At 36.4% G+C, this 21,029-nt stretch overlaps 1 protein-coding gene across 1 annotated transcript in view; it reads left to right on the top strand.

The window, feature by feature from the left end:
* The window catches only part of LOC149800883 (uncharacterized), a 58,000-nt gene that overhangs the window by 15,497 nt on the left and 21,474 nt on the right, over positions 1-21,029 (top strand). The window contains exons 4-7 of the mRNA XM_089956749.1: positions 3,249-3,369; positions 5,387-5,605; positions 13,136-15,211; positions 16,874-17,074. Coding sequence (XP_089812875.1) covers positions 3,249-3,369; positions 5,387-5,605; positions 13,136-15,211; positions 16,874-17,074 — 2,617 coding nt within the window. The remainder of the gene's footprint in view (positions 1-3,248; positions 3,370-5,386; positions 5,606-13,135; positions 15,212-16,873; positions 17,075-21,029) is intronic.

The raw sequence follows: 21,029 nt of genomic DNA on the forward strand, positions 1-21,029 counted from the left end.
GTTGGTTCGTCCATGTCAAATGCGGGATCAGATACACGTTTGAACATTCATTATAATTGTTACCTCAGTCATACAGTGTCTACCACCACTAGAATGAACTTTGTCCGGTTTCACATAGTGTCTCTAGACATGTCCTGTTTACGACGCCCAGCTTAGTGCCTCAGTACCCAAGAATCCTGTCTCATGAATCCAGTTTACAGTAAGGAAGTAATGGTATCTAACTCAGGAGGTGCTGCAGGTATAGTAGGCCACCATCCCTGACATTTTTCTCCAGCTGCCTTGTCAGCTTCAATACCTTTATCCAGATGATGAAAACTTGTTCTTAATTCCTTCATCATTATTAGATCTTACTATGATGCATGAAGACCAGCCTTATGGGCATTGATTGAAGAAGTTTCCTACCTGCTGTCATTGAAGTTCTGTCCATCCTCTACAAGTACTGCTTGGTCTTCTGTTCCAGCATCAGTTGATTATTACCTAAAGGAAGAATCTACTTTCCATTGCTTCAACAGTCTGGCAGAGTTGCTGACATTTTGCGTTGATTACAGATGCCTTCCCTTGAACTTCATTTAGTGGTTCTATACCAGTTTTAAATTTGGATGCCCAGCTACTGGTGCATAATGTTATGGCCATGTGCTCGATGTTGGATCTGGTATCTATGCTGATCTTTCAACAGGCAGAATACATCTTACTTTCTTCCACAATGAATCACACAGGAACAAGATTCAGTGCTTTCTCTCTCCACCTTTCTTAAAGACCATGATAAGGCCAAGCTACACTAAGTAACCTTTATCATGTAATCTCTTTAATGATCAGATTGACCAAGTCCAAAAACATGCCTCCAAGGACACCAATTTCCATCCCTCACAGTCACAGCAGCAGCAGAGGAGCTTGCAAGGCAGTCAAGAAAAGTTCACAGGGATATCTATATGGCACAGGCCACTAGGAATCAGTCCTACTGAATTTATAACAATCAAAAACCAGTTCTCCCAAAGAAAAGTGGGCAAGAGGCAGAGATGGGGGAAATCATTTTTACCAGTGTTTTTCTCTTCAAGACCCTCAGTATTTAAAATGATGTCATCTTCACGCTGTCCTTATCACAGATCCTTGAAGGGGGAAGGCACCAATCCTTCACTGCCAAAATGGAAAAGATTTACCATGATGACCTGACAAATTGTTTCTGAGGGACTCAGTATCCCTTTCAGTGTACTCCCTGCTTTTTCCTGGGTTTCTTCAGCTACAGATGTGGCACTTAATGCCAGGGCATCGACCTAAGTGCACTTAATCAACTCATATGTGCCCCTTGATGGAATGCCATGATGGGTTCTAAATAGCATCCAATCAGTGTGGACCTGGAAGAGATATGGTTTCATGTCCCTACTCAACATTGCTTCCAGGAAGTCCCTATGATTCATCTATAAGGACTAGGGCATTCTACAAAAAAAACAGCAGGCAAGTTCTATCTTGGAGCAAGATATTATATCCCTAGTTGCTCTCCTTGTTAACCTCAGTTTCCTTGTCAGCAAGGACATCTCCGACCTCATACCATATCAAAACTTTGGCCATCTATGTCTGGAGTTCAACACTCAAAATTAAATGATTATGTCTCCCTCAGGAATTAGCATTAAAATAGTACAATGGTGACTTGCTTGTTTATATGGGAAAATACACCTGCCATCATATTGCAGGCTGGCTAAACGTATTAGTGGACTTGTCATGGAAGAATCAACTAATATAAAACAATGGTCTCTTCATCTCTAGATCTTAACTCAATATGTGCCCAATGGGATCGACCAGTGACAAAACTATTTGCGAGAAGGTGGAAAGCTGAACTCTCAACCCTTGCCTCACCAGTCCTGGATCCAAAGGCCTGGGTACTTGATCATCATACTATAGATTGAAATGTGGTTTTCAATGTAATACAGAAAGCATGAGAATCATAGTGTTGCCCCATCCTGATTGCTCCACTCAAATGGGAATAACACTGGATCAATGACCTTACCAATCTCATAACAGAATCTACAGGAAATGAAGTATTTACCTCATCTCATCTGCTCAAGCAACCAACCACAAGGGAGATTACACCTCTTCTAACCACTCACAAATGCAAACAACAACATATCAACACAAACATTTGTCCTCGATAAATTGGGTTATTCATTCCACATATCGGAAAATAACCTTGCACAAATGAATTTGCTTTGCATCTCAGTTCACAAAGTTTGCAATTGCTTTCAAGCAAAGCTGTTCTCTAACTGTTACTATCCATGCCATTGGATGGCGATTGAAGTTCACTTCTCCATTTAACCTTTTTTAAAAGGCTAAACTTGATCTGGCGGGAGGGAAAAATTTTCCTGTTTCAAAGCCGCTTCCTGACATGGATTCAGTTCTCCAGTCAGGTTATCTAGATGCTGTCTCACACACTTTGGGGGATGGGAGATGGTTTCTCCATGGTAAGGAAATGTATATTTTGTTCAAAAATACTTACCTAAACATAATACACATACACCCTACTGGCTTCCCCGCAGTTGCATCCTTATGGAGTGAGTGCCTTCTTCATTACCAACTGAAGAATTCACAGGATGTGGCAACAATCCATGTATCAAGGGGAGATTACTCTGACACCTCTTCAGCTAAAAACTTGTAGCCTTTAGGGCATGATTTGCAAAGTTTTATTTGTTATACAAAGGTATTATGATTGGATAAATATTATCCAAGAAACATTTTACTTGAAAAAAAAATTGGTTTATATCATGTTATGTAATTTTTATTTTTAGGGTCGCTACATACAACAGGGTCTTTTATCGTAATTTGGATACCTTAATTCAGACTAAAATTTAACAAATATTTACTTAGACTTGGGGTAGAAATAAAGACTAAAATTTAACAAATATTTACTTAGACTTGGGGTAGAAATAAAGTATTTTCAGAAATACCATACAGTATTCCAAACTAATTTGTATCAATGCATTGATTTCAAAAGACTCGAAGTATGATTTCTAATTTTGTGTTTTGAGTCTGAGTTTATTTTTGGTGCTTCATAACTATGGAGCCAAAAAACTGAAAGATCTTTTTTAAAATAAAAAAAACAAATTCAGGAAAAAGACTGCTAAATTCAATCTTAAAGTCACATCTTATGCTCAGATGTCTTCAGAATGCAAGTCATTGTCAAAACAGGGATTTCGCTTTCAGGTTGTTTGTAACTGAATTCCAGTAAGTTATCAACTACATTTTTGAATATTATTCAGGATGGATTGAACTCACTTGACCTGGCTGGAAATCCAGAAATCTACAACCTTTTGAGGAGATACATAGCGCTGCTGTCTCTCAACAAGGATCACACGTTGACACCAAAATACATATATACAAGTAAATTCTGCTTCTTAGATTTCTTTTCTTGTCATTGTAGTTTTGAAGAGAAAGGGACATGTTGCCATCATAAATGTACATTTCACCAAACAGAATAGTGACTTCTAATAGAAGTCAGTTAACTCTGCCATACCTTAGGTTAGATAAAGTTGCTTATGAAGATTTGGCAGTTGCAGCTCCAAAACGTCTGCAACGATTTAGTAAACATGAAACAATAAACCCTTTGAGACCAATCTGACTACCTTATTCATCTGTGTATAATGCACACGTTTTTCACCTAATTTTCATATTTTCAGTCAGGTGTGCACATTTTATACAATAACTATAAGAACAGTTGGGGGTTTTTTTTCCAGGTCATTCTAATAGAGGGATGAAGGCACTATCTTGCCTACATTTGTCATCTTTGTTCCTTGTCAAATATTAAATCTGTTGCATTGTAACTTAATTGTTTACTGGTAGTAGCCTTCTTAAGGAAATAAATGCTTACAAACCTTGATAGTCTTATTCTTAGATTCTTATGTTAATAAACTTGTTTCATTTCATGTCACTGTGTAGCCTTTTGGTTTGTGCCTCGACTGAAAATAAATGTCTGGCAACTTGTTCTTCTAATGCTGTGCAAAGTACTTCACAGCGGAACAAATATGATGATTACTGTACCTGTACTGTAAATGTTGAGTGTCCCATAACTTTGGATCAAATAAAAATTTTCTTTGTTTGTTCTTGGTAGTATTGAATATAATATTCCGAATTTAGGCAGTATTAATGTTCTTATCATAGCCACATTTAGGGGACAATTTTTGTAACTATGGTTAGTCTGTTATGGTAACACTGACATTTTGTAAAACAAAATAATCAATAAGGTTGGAATCATTTTTTCTTCTTTAGTAAATAAACTTGGTTCTTTTTTTTTATATTTCTCATCTTCAGTCATAGTTTTGATATACCTTAGCGCCCATACAGTGATTAAGGCTTAATTTACTCAGCTTAGTCTTTTCATGGAAATCAGCATGTCAGATAATTTGTATGACTTTCTTCAACAGCTATAGTATTTGCACATCCTGCTGATTGTTAGTATTCCCTAACCATTTTAAAATTGATGTGCATGAAGAATATAAACAGATACACAAAACTTAGTAATTTCATTCATTGATTTATAATTTGTAACCTGCCAGGGGGTCCCTACCCTAACTCTCTTAGCTTGTAGGCATTTCAAACCAAATAGAAGCTTTGATGTAAACAAGCAGACAGACTGCTCACTGTCTTTTTCTGGTTTCTAGAATATTCCCATTAAAACTACATTGCATCCAATCTTTGCAGTGTCAGCTTTTCTATTTCTTAAACAAACTGAACAAATAAATAGGAGGAACTCATATATACATGTATTGAAAGAGATTATCAAAGATGGTGAACTACATCACATCTGTTGCTTGAAATCATAGACTTACCCATCCAGTTACAAAGACCATGTTACTAAAGCAACTCCTGTTTGATTTCAAGTTGACAGTGGTTGGGATCCCCTGGTGGCAGTCAGGTTGGAAATTTTGAGTGAAATGACTTAGTTTTATGCATTTTTTATATCCTTGATGCCTTGTGATTGTAAAATTGGTAGAGGAGTACAAACAATGGAAGGGCGTGCAAATACTATAGTATTTTCTTTTTTATCTTGATGGCAAAACATGATGATCAAACTGTTATGTGCCTGTCCATTTATCTTAAAAGTCAGGTTATTAAAAATTAAACGAACCTAAGCAATAGAGAAAATGACATTAGCCATGGCTAAATGACATTAATTTCCCCAGGAAATGACATTAGCCATGGCTAAATGACATTAATTTCCCCAGGAAATGACATTAGCCATGGCTGAATGACATTAATTTCCCCAGGAAATGACATTAGCCATGGCTAAAGGACATTAATTTTCCCAGGAAATTACATTAGCCATAGCTAAATGACATTAATTTGCCCAGAATTGCCACTGTGAATTCCAGATCTTTACTTCATCTGTGTTCTGTTTCAGGACGAAGTACGGATAGTGCTACATCCAGTACCAACTCCTCATTAGATCACCTCGACAAAACAGTTGATTTCCCATACGATACACAAGACTTGGAGGAATATTTGGATGCATCCAAAAAGAAGTCACGCTTCAGTTTATACACACAGGAAGTACAAAAACACTGTGATCATTTTTTTAGGAAGGGATGCAGTAAATATCTGATGGATGTCACTTCACCTGGTGAATATAATTAATGATGTCACAAACATACACACAGACATGCACATCAAACTATGAAATTATGAATTGTCTGGATATTGAAACTAAGAGATTCACTTAAAATGAACAATTTCCTCCTCCTTATATTGCCCGTAAAAACCACACTTATAATGAGAATTTCATAGGTCATTTTCGGGGAAGGAAAAATAAGGATCATTTTACCAGTTTGACTCAAATTTAAATTCATAAGAGCAAAAGAAGATCCTTATAGCATTGTGATCATGGAATTCTCTAACATATTGTACCAATGAGAAGTTATGACATAAACTATAATATAGGAGATACTGAGCACTATTATTTACAGTGTGACCCCACTATAACATGGTAGTTGGGGTCCACAGAACCCGACCGTTGTATACACTGAACTATGTTATAACCATGCAAGTCATTTTGCTGAAAAAATGATGCATATACCCCAAAAATGGAATGGGTGATAAAATGGATGCAAAACACGTGCTTTTGATTAAATGAAGAACAACTCATACATTCCAACCATTATGCTCTTGGTGTAATCATTACATTTTTATTTCTTCACCAAATTACATCTTATGCCAGACTGTATATGGATTATACTTTTCTAGTATAGTAAAAAAACAAAATAAAAATAAAGCAACAAAGCATTTTCATTTTAATATCATCCCTTTAATTCCACTCATAAATTCGAGAATATTCTTAAAAAGGTGACTGCTGTGTAAGAATAGTGAAAGAGTACTTTCCTTGTTTACTATTTATAGCAACTGTATATGACCCCATTCTAAGAAAACACATGGATTTCTTCATATGTGAACTTTGCCTCAGAGATTCATTTCATTGATAAGCTAGGAAGTTAGTGAACCAGTCTGTAGTTTTAAAGAAAATGACATTAAGTGAAATGCTGTACAGTGTGAGTTGTGGATGTTATCTGACAAAAAACATTAGAGCTGATGGATCTTTTCAAATTTCAAAACATGTCAGATCAGAAAAACAGACAAAGCAACACCGCTTTAAAAACTCTCTTTTCTTTTTTTTTCTGCTCGTAACCACCAACACTGTTCTTGATATTCTTCTCTTTGTTTGCCTTCTTTTGTTGACGGTTCAATAACCTTTTTCTTCTTAACAAATTCCCTTTGTGTCCCTCATTGTCGTTTTGTTTCAGATTTTTATTCATCTTTTACCAGGATCCATTTTCTTTTCCACTGTATCTTCAGTGTGAATGAAATTTTCTACATACAGATTTTCCTCACTTTTGAAAAGTAGCTTGTAATGAACATTCGGAATTCTTATTTATGTGCATTCATGAATCTTTATCTTTCCATACTACCCAGATTTCATGACAATTTCATTCTTCAGCTTCTTCTTGTTCTGGTTCTTTCTTCTCACCTTTTGCTAAATGACATTCTTCTTTACACGCATTTCTTTGTTTTAGAATATCCTCATTGTTTGGCCTTACAACCCATCACTGGAAATTATAGTGGAGTTTGGTTTTTGTATCTTCCTATTTGACTTTCAGTATTCTTGCTTCTGCTTAACAACCCATGTATCCATCAAGTACCTCTGTAATGGTTTTAGTCAGTTCACTGTTTGGTTTCCTTTTCAGTTTTGTAGCTGATGTTTGTGCTTTTATTTCAGATGGTAATTTCTCTATATTGACGTCCTTGTATCTAGACTATTTATTTTTTTTGTATCAAACGTTTTTTTGCCATTAACAGAGCCCTTGATATATTATACCAGCCTCTTTGTTTTTATGATATAGCACAAATTATATTACTCATGTTTTCTTGATGCATTTAAATTGCTCTTCTTATATTATCTTGAATAATATATCTTAACAGTAATGCACAATGCATCCTTCTCTGGCCCCTTGTTAGGTCCCTAATTGTCTACTATGGTTTCTTTGCCCAGACATGATGTCATTGCAGCCAGTATATGTTGATAAGCTTGTAACTAAATTTAGAGGGGCCCCGATTGGTCTAAATTGCTCACCATTCTGGATCACTGCCATCTCACCTCTGTCTGAGTGGGTTCGAGTCCAAGGCTCGGCTAGTGTGGGTACATGGGAAAGCCTGCCAGTAGCTTCTTGTGGGTCAGTGGGCCTTCCCTGGGTTTTCCAGGGTTCTTCCACCAGTTATACTGGCCACCATGTATAGCCTATCTTGTGCTGAAAAATGGCATTAAACCCTAGAACAACAACAACAACTAAATTTAGAGGTGTTGTTTTGTTGAACCAATCAGATGACTGAGTTGAAGCATGTAATCAAACATTGAGTCAGTTGGGGCTGCATTTATCCAATAACTAGGTCACCTGTAGAGATGTGCTTTTTTCAAAAAGAAGAAACATTCTTTCCACTGCTTGTTAACACCACATATTACATTCAGGTTTTTTTTGATCATCCATTATTCAGCCCACAATGGCTTCTCATAGATCAAGATCTGTTTATCCCCTAAAGGTGAAAGACTGAGAGTCAAAAATCCACTTGGTGTCAGAATTGTGGGTCAGACTGAGTAAAAAACAAACTTTGGTATCAAAACTGGGGTTCAAATTAAAATTTTGGGGGTTCCTGGAGCACAAATGAGAGTAAAGGGAAACACTTTCAAGATGAACTGTTAATTGTTTGACCAGTGCCTGCAATATAGAACATAGCCAGGATGTTAACACTGCTGCAAATTCAGCTTGGACAGACATTCCAGAAAATTGGACTGCATCCAGATTAGTTAAACCATTAGCCAAAAGGAACGTCAGGGTGTCAGTTTCAGTTGGGAAAAAAACATCTTCAACAGATACAATGTGCATCAGACGGGTGGGAAGAGCATCCTTGTCATGTGACCTCAAAACAGCTGATACATCACGTCATCTCAACATGTTGGACATGACAGCTTTCAAGCAACAGTTAGCCAAATTACAAGCATCTGTCACTGCCTTAACAATCTTTACCAGTATCTACCATATCACCACGAAGTGTAACATCTTGCCAAGCTTCATGGAGTCCTGCTACCGAGGATACATGTCATTTGTACAGTGATTTCAACCTTCAATTAGCCCTTGCTCGGTACAGGGATGATAGCACGAGACTGTCTCAACTAAAATTATTGAACAGGGTGGAAATTAAATTGTTGTTAAAAGGAATGTCATACATTTGGCCGGCATGCTAACTAAGTCTGAATTTTGTAAGGCATTCTCCAAATACAAAAACATTGTGAGGTCTATCCATTTAGGAGGCCTGAATTAGACCCTTGTACCAACTGTTTTGCTGTACTGCATCAGAAATACAGTGGAACTGGCTTTTATGAGTATCAAAATGCTTTTTCTTGCAAGGCCTTCATGTATTTGATAGAACACAACATCAGTGTAGATTGGTTTTTGCAGGGATACCGAGTTGTTTCTAGCTGTTTTCTCTGGTAGAAGGACAGAGGTTTGCATTCATTGCAACAGTACTCTACACTCAAGTGGCTTCTATCTGGCTAACCACACAATGCCATTTAACAGTCAACAGTGAAAGACAAATGTGAAATATTTTAATTCTAGCACAGCCAGTCTTACACCCATGATTTGGCGTGGCCATCCTGTACTTCTGTTCAATGGAAAACAAATATGCAACAATTTCAATGGGATCAATTATAGCAGGCCTAACTGCAATTTACTGCATATATGTAAATTGGGCAGGAATGACCATCTTCAGGTCACTTGTGATCAGAGAGCCAAGGATGAGAACCCCATTAAAACTTTGAGTCATGCCAAAGAAAATAATATGCCAATAACTGCCACTAGCCCTATTAATGTTGACCTGCTTCTTCAAGAGCGTCATGATCATCCGGATAGAGATTTTGTGACAGATTTAATTAATGGTTTGCATGATGGTTTTCATGCTGATACTCGGAGAGAACCCTCAGAAACCTTTGAACGATCAAATTTACTGTCTGCTAGATCCCAACCACCCATAGAGATAGATGTCACAGCATGTGCCTCATTAGTTGGTTCACACATGTATCCATCAATGGACTGTTCTAATTCTTTACTTAGTGATACCATCATACAATTTGAGACACATCAGATATGTTGTATAGCTGCAATGCCAGTCATTCATTTTCACATCCTTTGCTACATTGTCATTTCAACTGTATCTTTTATTAGTGGACATGTGAATTCCTAACTGGTTATCTAATACATGTATCTAATATTTATACCTTTATGCACATCAGGATCATCATGCTGTTCCAAACCTAGTTCTTCAGACCCTTGTATGTATGATTACTTTCCATGCATGTTTATTGCACTAGCTAGCTAGTTCATATCTTGCTATGTATCATTTTCCATGCATGCTGATTGCACTAGCACGCTAGTTCATATCTTGCTATGTATGACTTTCGTTGCATACTTATTGCACTAGCTAACTAGTTCATATCTTGCTTTGTATTATTTTCCATGCATGCTTATTGTGCTAGCTAGCTAGTTCATATCTTGCTATGTATTATTTTCCATGCATGCGTATTGCACTAGCTAGAAAGTTCATATCTTGCTATGCATTACTTGCCATGCATGTTTATTTCGCTAGCTAGAAAGTTCATATCTTGCTATGTATTACTTTCCATGCATGTATATTGTACTAGCTGGAAAGTTCATATCTTGCTATGTATTACTTTCCATGCATGTTTATTTTGCTAGCTAGAAAGTTCATATCTTGCTATGTATTACTTTCCATGCATGCATATTGCACTAGCTAGAAAGTTCATATCTTGCTATGTATTACTTTCCTTGCATGCATATTGCTAGCTAGAAAGTTCGTATTTAGCTGTATTACTTTCCATGCATGCATATTGCACTAGCTAGAAAGTTCATATATTGCTATATATTACTTTCCATGCATGCATATTGTGCTAGCTAGCTAGTTCATATTTTGCTATGTATTACTTTCCATGCATGTTTGCTAGCTAGTTCATATCTTGCTATGTAATAATTTCCATGCATGTTTATTGCACTAGCTAGCTAGTTCATATCTTGCTATGTATTACTTTCCTTGCATGTTTATTGCACTAGCTAGAAAGTTCATGTTATGCTATATATCACTTTCCATACATGTTAGCTAGCTAGTTCATATCTTGCTATGTATTACTTTCCATGCATGTTTGCTAGCTAGTTCATATCTTGCTATGTATTAATTTCCATGCATGTTTATTGCACTAGCTAACTAGTTCATATCTTGCTATGTATTACTTTCCATGCATGTTTATTGCACTAGCTAGAAAGTTCATATTATGCTATATATCACTTTCCATGCATGTTAGCTAGCTAGTTCATATCTTGCTATGTATTACTTTCCTTGCATGCTTATTGCACTAGCTAGAAAGTTCATATCTTCCTATGTATTAGTTTCCATGACCGCTCCAGTGGCCTAGTGGTTAGAGCATCCATCTCAGAATTGGGAGGTCATGGGTTCGAACCCCGGCCGAGTCGTACCAAAGACTTACAAAAATGGTGCTAACAGCTGCCTTGCTAGGCGCTCAGCATTAAGAGGTTAGTACTAGGACTGGTCAGCCTGGTGTTAATATAATGTGACTGGGTGGGACATCATGCTACATGTCTGCGGCATGATGCCCCAGTGCTAGACAACTGCCACACTACGGACATCATAATGATATGACTGAAACGTTTTTAAAAGCTATGTTAAAAATCCTAATCACACACACACATAACACATTACTTTCCATGCATGCATATTGTTCTAGCTAGGAGGTTCATATATTGCTATGTATTACTTTCCATGTATGTTATTGCACTAGCTAGAAAGTTCATATCTTACTATGTATAACTTTCCATGCATGCGTATTGCACTAGCTAGCTAGTTCATATCTTGCTATCTATTATTTTCCATGCATGCATATTGCACTAGCTAGCTAGTTCATATCTTGCTATCTATTATTTTCCATGCATGCATATTGTGCTAGCTTGCAAGTTCATATCTTGCTATATATTATTTTCCATGCATGCATATTGTGCTAGCTAGCTAGTTCATATCTTGCTATGTATTACTTTCCATGCAAGTTTGCTAGCTAGTTCATATCTTGCTATGTATTACTTTTCATGCATACTGATTGCACTAGCTAGCTAGTTCATATTTGCTATGTATTACTTTCCATGCATGCATATTGTGCTAGCTAGCTAGTTCATATCTTGCTATGTATTGCTTTCCATGCATGTTGGCTAGCTAGTTCATGTCTTGCTATGTGTTATTTTCCATGCATGCATATTGTGCTAGCTAGCTAGTTCATATCTTGCTATGTATTACTTTCCGTGCATGCTTATTGCACTAGCTAGCTAGTTCTTATCTTGCTATATATTACTTTTCATGCATGCTGATTGCACTAGCTAGCTAGTTCATATCTTGCTATGTATTACTTTCCATGCATGCGTATTTTGCTAGCTAGCTAGTTCATATCTTCCTATGTATTACTTTCCATGCGTGCTTATTGCACTAGCTAGCTAGTTCATATTTGCTATGTATTACTTTCCTTGCATGCATATTGTGCTAGCTAGCTAGTTCATATCTTGCTATGTATTACTTTCCATGCATGTGTATTGTGCTAGCTAGCTAGTTCATATCTTGCTATGTATTACTTCCCATGCATGCTTATTGCACTAGCTAGCTAGTTCATATTTGCTATTTATTACTTACCATGCATGTTTGCTAGCTAGTTCATATCTTGCTATGTATTACTTTCCATGCATGCTGATTGCACTAGCTAGAAAGTTCATATCTTGCTATGTATTATTTTCCATGCATGTTGGCTAGCTAGTACATATCTTGCTATGTGTTACTTTCCATGCATGCTGATTGCACTAGCTAGCTAGTTCATATCTTGCTATGTATTATTTTCTATGCATGCATATTGTGCTAGCTAGCTAGTTCATATCTTGTTATGTATTACTTTCCATGCATGCTGATTGCACTAGCTAGAAAGTTCATATCTTGCTATGTATTAATTTCCATGCATGTTGATTGCACTAGCTAGTTCATATCTTGCTATCTATTATTTTCTATGCATGCATATTGCACTAGCTAGCTAGTTCATATCTTGCTATGTATTATTTTCCATGCATACATATTGTGCTAGCTAGCTAGTTCATATCCTGCTACTTTCTGCCACTTTGCCCTCTATACTTCTTGGATTCATTTTTGTTATACATCTGGGTCAATAAATCTGTCCATTTACCTGCATTTGCCCATATTTCCAAATCCATTTTTATTCCCTCACATTATTGCATACTCAATCATTATGATCTGTATATATCCTGGCCTTTGTTAGTCACACTGTTCCATAGTCACAGAGCTCCCTTCACTTTGTTATGGCCTTTGCAAAGTTTCATACATTCACAACTTTGCTTTTGAACCCCAATTTGTATCAGTACTTAAATGTACTCAACTATTATACACATGTACGCACATACACGTACACATTCTTACATGCAAAAGTAGTCTATCAAATGTTCACTGGCTCCACTTTTCTGCTTCATTTCAGATCACCCATATTTTGACATCAAGAGCAATGCTGGTGTTGGCTATCAGCCCCAGGATAATGACTCCTTCCTGGGTAATGACAGATCAGATGAGGAATCTTTACACCTTCATGTGAGTGTTTCAGATGAGGAAGAGGAAGCAGACCTCGTTAAGACTCTACAATCGATTTCTCCATTCATAGAGAACGCAAAGCCTGACACCTCTGGAATCTCCTCGGACAGTTATGTAACTTGCAATAGTCACCTAGACTCAGAGATAGATGAGCTAAACAAATGCCAGACTTTGGAAGACTTGGAGGCAGAGTGGGGGGCAGAACCTGGGAACAAGCCTAACACTATTGAAAAAAGAGAGAATGAGAACCAGTCAGATATTTGTAGACAGACTGGAAATAAGTCAGATTACAGTAAACATGGTCTTATGTTAAACTCCAGGGAGACTCCTTCAGAAGCGTTTATTCTAAACAAAGTGGAAGATTCTGAAGATAAATTTAGTACCCTTGTAACTTATCCAGCAACTAGTTTTCAGAAAGCTTCAGATTCCAACCATAATTCCTCAGGATATTCCAGCAGTTCCCCATGCAGACAGAAATTTGATACAAGCCAAGCAGGAGGAAAACTTCGGTGCCCTGAAGAAGACAATAATACCAATACTAATCACAGATATTTTGAGGACATAAGTGGTGAATGTAAGACTTGTGCATCTTACAACAATTCACATTGCTGTTCTCCACGCAACACATGTTCATATCATCCTAGTTTGTGTGCACAAAACAATAGGACTACAGCATTTAAAAACATTTCATCAGCTGAGTGTGCTAGTCATCATTTGAACATACATTCAGATTCCCCATATTATTATCACTGTGCTTTATGCTCATCTCACACCTGCCATTTAAATAAGATGGGCTGTCCCACTCAACATCAATGTATTACTTGTCCACGTAAACACAATTACAGTTGTTTTAAAGAGAAAATTCTTCAGATAAATGATAAGAATGAAAATGATGATGAATTTTATGTGAATGAATATCATAATACATGCAATAGTTATAAGCATGTTAAACCTCATGACCATAAGTGGAGAAAATCACAGAATCGGGACCAAATAATGAGGCAATCAGTAAATAAGGACCATAAAGGGAGACAATCAACAAATCATCAGAATGTGATTCAGAGTTGGACTACAGATATGAATTTGCTAGGCTTAAAGCTACAAGCAGCAAATCTATATAAGCAGTTCCCACCTCAGGAAGATACTACTTTAGATAACAGTCTAATATCAAATGATGAAAGTTTCTTTGCCAGACATAATACAGAGACAGTTGTGAATAAAAAGAATGATGCACACAAGAAGTGTAGAAGTAACTGTGAAGAAACAGCTATTAAAGAATTGAATATTTTGAAACCACAACAGAAACTGAAGGTAAATGATGAATCATATTCCTTTCCAGACATTGAGACTGTAAATCCAGAAAAGCAAGATAAAGCTACAAACATGATAGATTTAAAAGATCTCATTAAGGAAAACAGCAATAGAGATGTTAATAAAGACAGTGAAAAGTTACCAGCCGAGCAGGAAACAAGATCTCCATTAGAGGAGGAAGAGAGGTTATCACTTTTGGATATTTTCAACAAAGGATTTATCTCCAACAGGACATCCATTAGTAGTATATACAGTGATGCCTCAATTACAGAGTATTTATATAGAGATCCAGAAATGGGGATAACCTTAATAGAAAGGAGAATTTCATCCCAGTTTGGAAGTAGCGGTAGACCATCAATTGACAGTTTGTATAGTATTTCCAGCACCCACTCTTCAGACTCAGACAGGACTGTCTTATATGACTGGCGGGCATTAGGTAACTTGCAAATCAATGCCAGTAAAGTGGATGATGGAATCCAGGTACCTGATCACATAAAAAGGTTAAGTGATGATGAAGTACGAGCCAAACTACAGTTATTCAGAGAAGATCCTGGTCCTGTCACAGCAACCACACGCCAGACCTATTTGGTCAAACTGACGCAGCTAGAGAAGGATCCAGATGGGGCTAAACTTAAGCTGACCAAGAAATCACCTGGTAAGTGTAAGAACTAATAGAGGAAGTATGGAGGTAAATCCTGGAATTAAATTTGCTTCTTTGAATTCCTGATAAAGCACTTCGGATCCCTGCAATATACTAAAATACAGTTTGAACATCTCTATGTAAGATAAATCTCATTTTGAAAAACAATTAGCCTTTACCTTAAAATATTCTTTGCTACTGTGAGGGACAGCTATACAGTTAATTTAGGAAGGAAATGTATTTGTAAGAAAAAATTATACCCTACCCTAATTAACAGCTGTCTAAAAAGTAAAACTGTTAATTTGACTTCTAATAGAAAAATATAATCTTTTCAGATTAGAACTGTTAATACTTGTATGTTACTTGCATATTTATTTTGTATTAATGTCTCATAAAAAATTTGATTTTTTTTTATTGCAGAAAGTTTTGGCAATTTTTCAAGGTTTTGCTGCTCATTTTTATCTTGGTTTATTTTTATCATAATTGCTCTTCTAATCCAATGTATACGCTTTGTCATTTTCTTAAAATGACAATCAACAGGGGTAGAAAAATCAATTGCCCAGATGTATGCCAGGCAACCATTTTTCTCAGTGTGAAGGACCAGTCAGGCAACTGGAAGTTAAATTAAGAAATGATCGTGTTACAAATTATAATAGGCTTTTTATATTTTCCAGCAACAAACATTTGGTCATTAAATTGTCAAAGAGTACCTGCAGCATATATGATATCTCCATATATTTCTATATTTGAATGCTGGACAATTGCTATAAGTAAAAGGCCACACTAATCGTTTGTCAGCTTGTCATTATCTCATTAAGCAGGTCACAGTCCATACTACCAACTCTTCAGGGTGAATCTTTAAATAAACAAGCTGTGTGAATTTTTATCTTTTGCCCACACACCAGCGCATGGTAGTAGTGTCATGTATCTTTGGCTTGACATATTTTATACCTATGGTGTAGTATTAGTCTTTGTGATTGGTCTGTTGAAAAGAAATGGGTATTTGCTGTAGAGTATGTTAAAACTGCTACTGTTGGCTAACTTAGCTGTTGGAATATGGCAAGTTTAAATAATGCTACCAGTTACAGCTGTTGTTGCATACCTCACTGGCTTGGGGCTAAAGAAAGACCCAGGTGGATAGTTACAGTTTCCAGAAAGTTTACATAAAGGATTAACAGATTGATAACCGCATTGGATTAAAAATAACAAGGATTGTAGTGATGTAAACTCAGGTAAACAAAATATGGATCAGTTTGTGCTCATTGATGGTCAACTTGTAGAAAGCTGATGGGCGACAAGAAATCGTCGAAAAAAAATTTAAGAAATTCTTCAGTTATCTTAATTTGCTGATCTTAAGTAAATTAAAAAGGTCTGTGAACTTGTATGACACTTGCATTAAAAGGACTGATGGTCAGTTAAAAGTATAGGACTAACTATATGTGATAACAGAAGTTGTTGAATAATTTGGATTATGCCAATCATGGGGACAACTGGAAGAATTTACTAGTCAGCTTGATTAATCTGCAGGCAACCAGAGTGTCAGAGGTAGTGGCTGGAGAAAACCATGGATTTTCCAAAACTTTCTAACTCTGATCAGACATAAAAATGTATTTCTCATAGGATATCACATGTGACTTTGAAATTCATTCCTTTAACTGTTGTACATTTCTTGTACAGGTTACCCACCAGAGCTAGCCAGTGCTTTGGAAGGGAAATTGGACCTGAGTGATATGGTAGCTCAGGAAATCAAAATGATAGAAGCTTTCCAGAACCCAAATAAAAGAAGGTGGAGAGAAGGAACAATCAAATCATCATTCAATTATATTCTGTTAGACCCTCGTGTGACGAGAAATTTGCCAAACAGAGCTGCAAATCTGGGTATGTAATTTCACTCATTTAATTATCCAACCCAGGTTAGTGGAAATCAAGACATAACAGTTACTTTTCAAATAGTAATGGCAAAATTTACATTAAGATACTGGCATATACTTTTATCTCACTTGGCCAAATGAATTTTTGGTATGGTGCTGCATCACAAAAAAAACGTAATCAGATTTTACAGAAAGCATCTAGCTAAGAAGGTATTTCAAGTTTTTACAAATTATGTAATTCTTCTCAAATTTGGCAGTCATTACTAAATTTAATAAAGCTTTTAAATGACTTTTCAAAATCATTTGAACAAAAATTTGAGTGAAAGCATATGTGCATGATTGTGTTTTGGTTTGAACAAATGATGCAGATCTCATCAAATATGACTACCCTTAATTTGTCATTGTGTTTTTATGTTCATATTCTGATACTAATCTACATGGATTTTGCCCGTTTTTTAAATAATAAATTAAGCCAGTTGCAGATACAGCTTAGCAGCAATGCTAAATTTACATTTTTCATAGAGTTTATTGTAATTCAGAGGTCTTGGAAATCTTAATCATGCATATTTGGATGCATATTTTTTTTTAAATTACTTAAATGGGAGCCCTCAGTATACACATAATAGCTGGGCGGAAAATTCAAAGACTTGCCAGTCCTGCATCAGCCATCTGCTGAGTGGGAAAATGTGTTGATCAATTGATTATTTTAGCCATGCTGGTATTTACAGTGACATAATTCAGTGGCTGAAAGACCCCCTGATGAGCATGTCAGGGTTCCCGCAGGTCATGGAATCCTGGAAAAGTTTTGGAATTTAAAAAATAAATTTCAAGGGCCTTGAAAAGTAATGGAATTTGTCAAAACCTTGCAAAGTTTTGGAAAAGTCATGGAATTTCTGACAAGGGAGTTAAAGAAATTGATTACTTCAAATTTCTTAGAGCACAGAGCACCAGTTAAATAAAACACGATAAAAAGATACGATAGATAAATGGTTTCATTTCATGTAACAAGAGTAAGTTCCCCTAACAGTAGATATCACGTGGTTTCCGGTGTAGTTCGATTGGAAAATTCAAATGGTCAGCCGTGCCGCTTTGAGTAATTACCACTTGACGACCTGTCAAAATGAAGTTAATTTCTTCCTAAAAAGTCTGTTATTTCTTCGATATAACATACAAGGTAAGTACTAATTTGATTTCGTTTATATTCCTCACTTGTTTTTTGGGTCTGTCGTAACATCTCATGCAGCATAGTCAGTCATTTATTACGTCGGAGGGTACGTCATGATCATAATCATTATTGTCGATTTGATATTCTTGTTTTGGGCTGTTACTTTAGCTCTAGTTTCAGAATATTGAAAATTGTAGTTTTTTTCAGAGGCTATTTTTAGATAACCTGAGAACCCATCTGAAAAAAAATTCAGAGAATCATTTTAATATTAGACCCGTCTAGGTCTCCCAATTGAATCTCCCGATTTTGCAAAATCCTCAATAAAAATAAATAATAAATGCTATAATAGATCGTGTATTAGAGCAAGAAAACTGTTCAAATTCAGAATTCAAACATCAGCAAGAAGGCTTCAGTAAATTCCTGTAATATTACAGTGTGGGAATTTTGACTTCCATTTTCAAGAGGGTTGTTAGGTTAGGATGAAACATGTTTACTGCCAATACAGTTTAACTTTAATCAATCATTTTTCTGTATCTGGTAAACTTTGACGACTTTTTTAGTGTTGCTGTTATTAGTATATTTAATGAAATTTTTTTTTTAAAGTTAAAGAAAAGAATTGTCATTGTATGAAATTGGATTTTAATTTTAAATCTCCAACACTCTATGTAATATGATAATGAATAAATCTTAGACTGTAAGTCTGGTCAGGCAATAGGTGATGAAAATGAATTACTTAATGAACACTGGGCTATTAGAAAATTCTGAACACATAATACAATACACAATATCTCATGATGATAGTGAAGTCTTAAAATCTTTAATTTTATATTACTTTAGGTTTAGTCCAACATGCCTGGTATGTGCACATTCAATAACAGTTGGCTGACCAACCCAAACTATGAAAAATGGGTGGAGAAGAATGCTTCAGACAAAAGGACTGCTAAATGCAGAGCTTGTAGCAAAATTATAGATATTGCAAATATGGGAGAAGCTGCCCTCAAAAGTCATTCCACCAGCAAGAAGCGTGTGCAGAATTGTAAAATAATGAAATCTGCTCAGAACAACACAATCTCTGGTTTTATTTCAAATTCAGCCTCACCATCACCTAAAGTTATGCCAAAGCCTGCCCCAACATTAACTTCATATACATCATCAAATGATGTATTAAAGGCAGAAATATTTTGGACCCTAAGGACAGTGAATACCCACAGCTCCTTTCATTCCAATGAGGAAATTTCACGAGTCTTTTCACTGATGTTTCCGGACAGTGCAATTGCACACAAATTCACTTGCGGTGAGGACAAAACATGTTATATTGCTATTCATGGCCTAGCTCAATACTTTGTATCAACCTTAAAAGAGAGCATACGCAAGTGTAATGGATATGCTTTGCAGTTTGATGAAAGTTTGAACAAACAATTGCGTCAGAAGCAATGACATTCATGTCAGGTTTTGGGAACAGGGTGCAGAAAGAGTGCAAACAAGATTTTTGACATCAGAGTTTTTGGGACACGCCATGGCAGAAGATCTGTTTGGCAAGTTGTGTCCAATCATCCAAGATCTTGGAACCAGGAACCTCCTACATATTTCAGTGGATGGACCTAATGTTAACTGGAAAACGTTTAGCATGTTGAATGCAGAGATTAATCGTTCACACCCTGGAAAGTCGTTGTTGCCAACAGGATCTTGCAGCCTACATATAATTCAAAATGCGTTCAGGGATGGTTGCGCTGCCACAGAGTGGAATCTGGAGGAGACACTTAGCAATCTCTATTACTTCTTTAAAGATTCTCCAGCCAGAATAGAGGACTATCAAAAGGCATCTGGTATCAAGGAGCTGCCACCAAAATTCTGTAAGCACAGGTGGCTTGAGAACATCACAGTTGTAGAGAAAGTCCTGTCCCTCCTTCCATATCTAGCAACATATATTGATTCACTTAAAAAGCATCCAAAATTAAAATCATTTGAGAGTCTCAAGGAAGTGGTTAAGTCTCATCTCTTCGTTCCTCAAGCACAGTTTTTCCTTTCAGTGGCTAGAGAGATGGAGCCATTTTTACAGGAATTTCAAGGAGACGCTCCATTGCTGCCTTTCCTTGCAGAAGACATTTTCAAAATGATCAGGGGTCTTATGGAGCGATTTGTAGCTCAAGATCATCTGTACTGTATCACAGAGGCATCAAAGCTCATTAAATTTGATTTAACAAATTGCAAACACCTTAAAGACTCTGCAAGTATTGAAATTGGCTTTGTGACAATAACTGTGATTGCTGACTTAAAAAAATCAGGGAAATTGACAGATAGGGACATTTTGGCTTTCCATCTTGACTGCAGGAAATTCCTCCAAGCTGTTGTCACAAAATTGCTGACAAAGTCACCAGTGACTTTTGCCCTTGTAAGAAATATGACATGCTTGAACCCAGAGAAAATGATGAAGGATATAAAGACCAGCATTCAGTCATTCCAATCACTGGTCGAAATTCTAGTCAACAATGGAAGAATAGATCCAAAGCAATATGATGCCCTGGTTAAAAACTACAAAGTCTTTTTGGAACATTGTTTGAAATCGGAAGACTCTGTGAAATTTGCTCAGTTCTCTAGATAGAAAGACCGCTTAGATTCGTTTTTTCATTTCTTGATGGCAGACAAAAAGGAATATGCTGTCTTGTGGCCAGTTGCAAAACACCTTCTAACTCTGTCTTATGGCCAGGCAGATGTTGAATGAGGATTCTCCATTGACAAAGAAGCCATACGAGATAATCAAAAGCAGCTGTCTCTCATTTCAAGAAGAATCATTATT

This window comes from Sinohyriopsis cumingii, chromosome 4 (genome assembly GCF_028554795.1).
Source record: "Sinohyriopsis cumingii isolate HCF-2022 chromosome 4, ASM2855479v2, whole genome shotgun sequence".
Lineage (NCBI taxonomy): Eukaryota > Metazoa > Mollusca > Bivalvia > Unionida > Unionidae > Sinohyriopsis > Sinohyriopsis cumingii.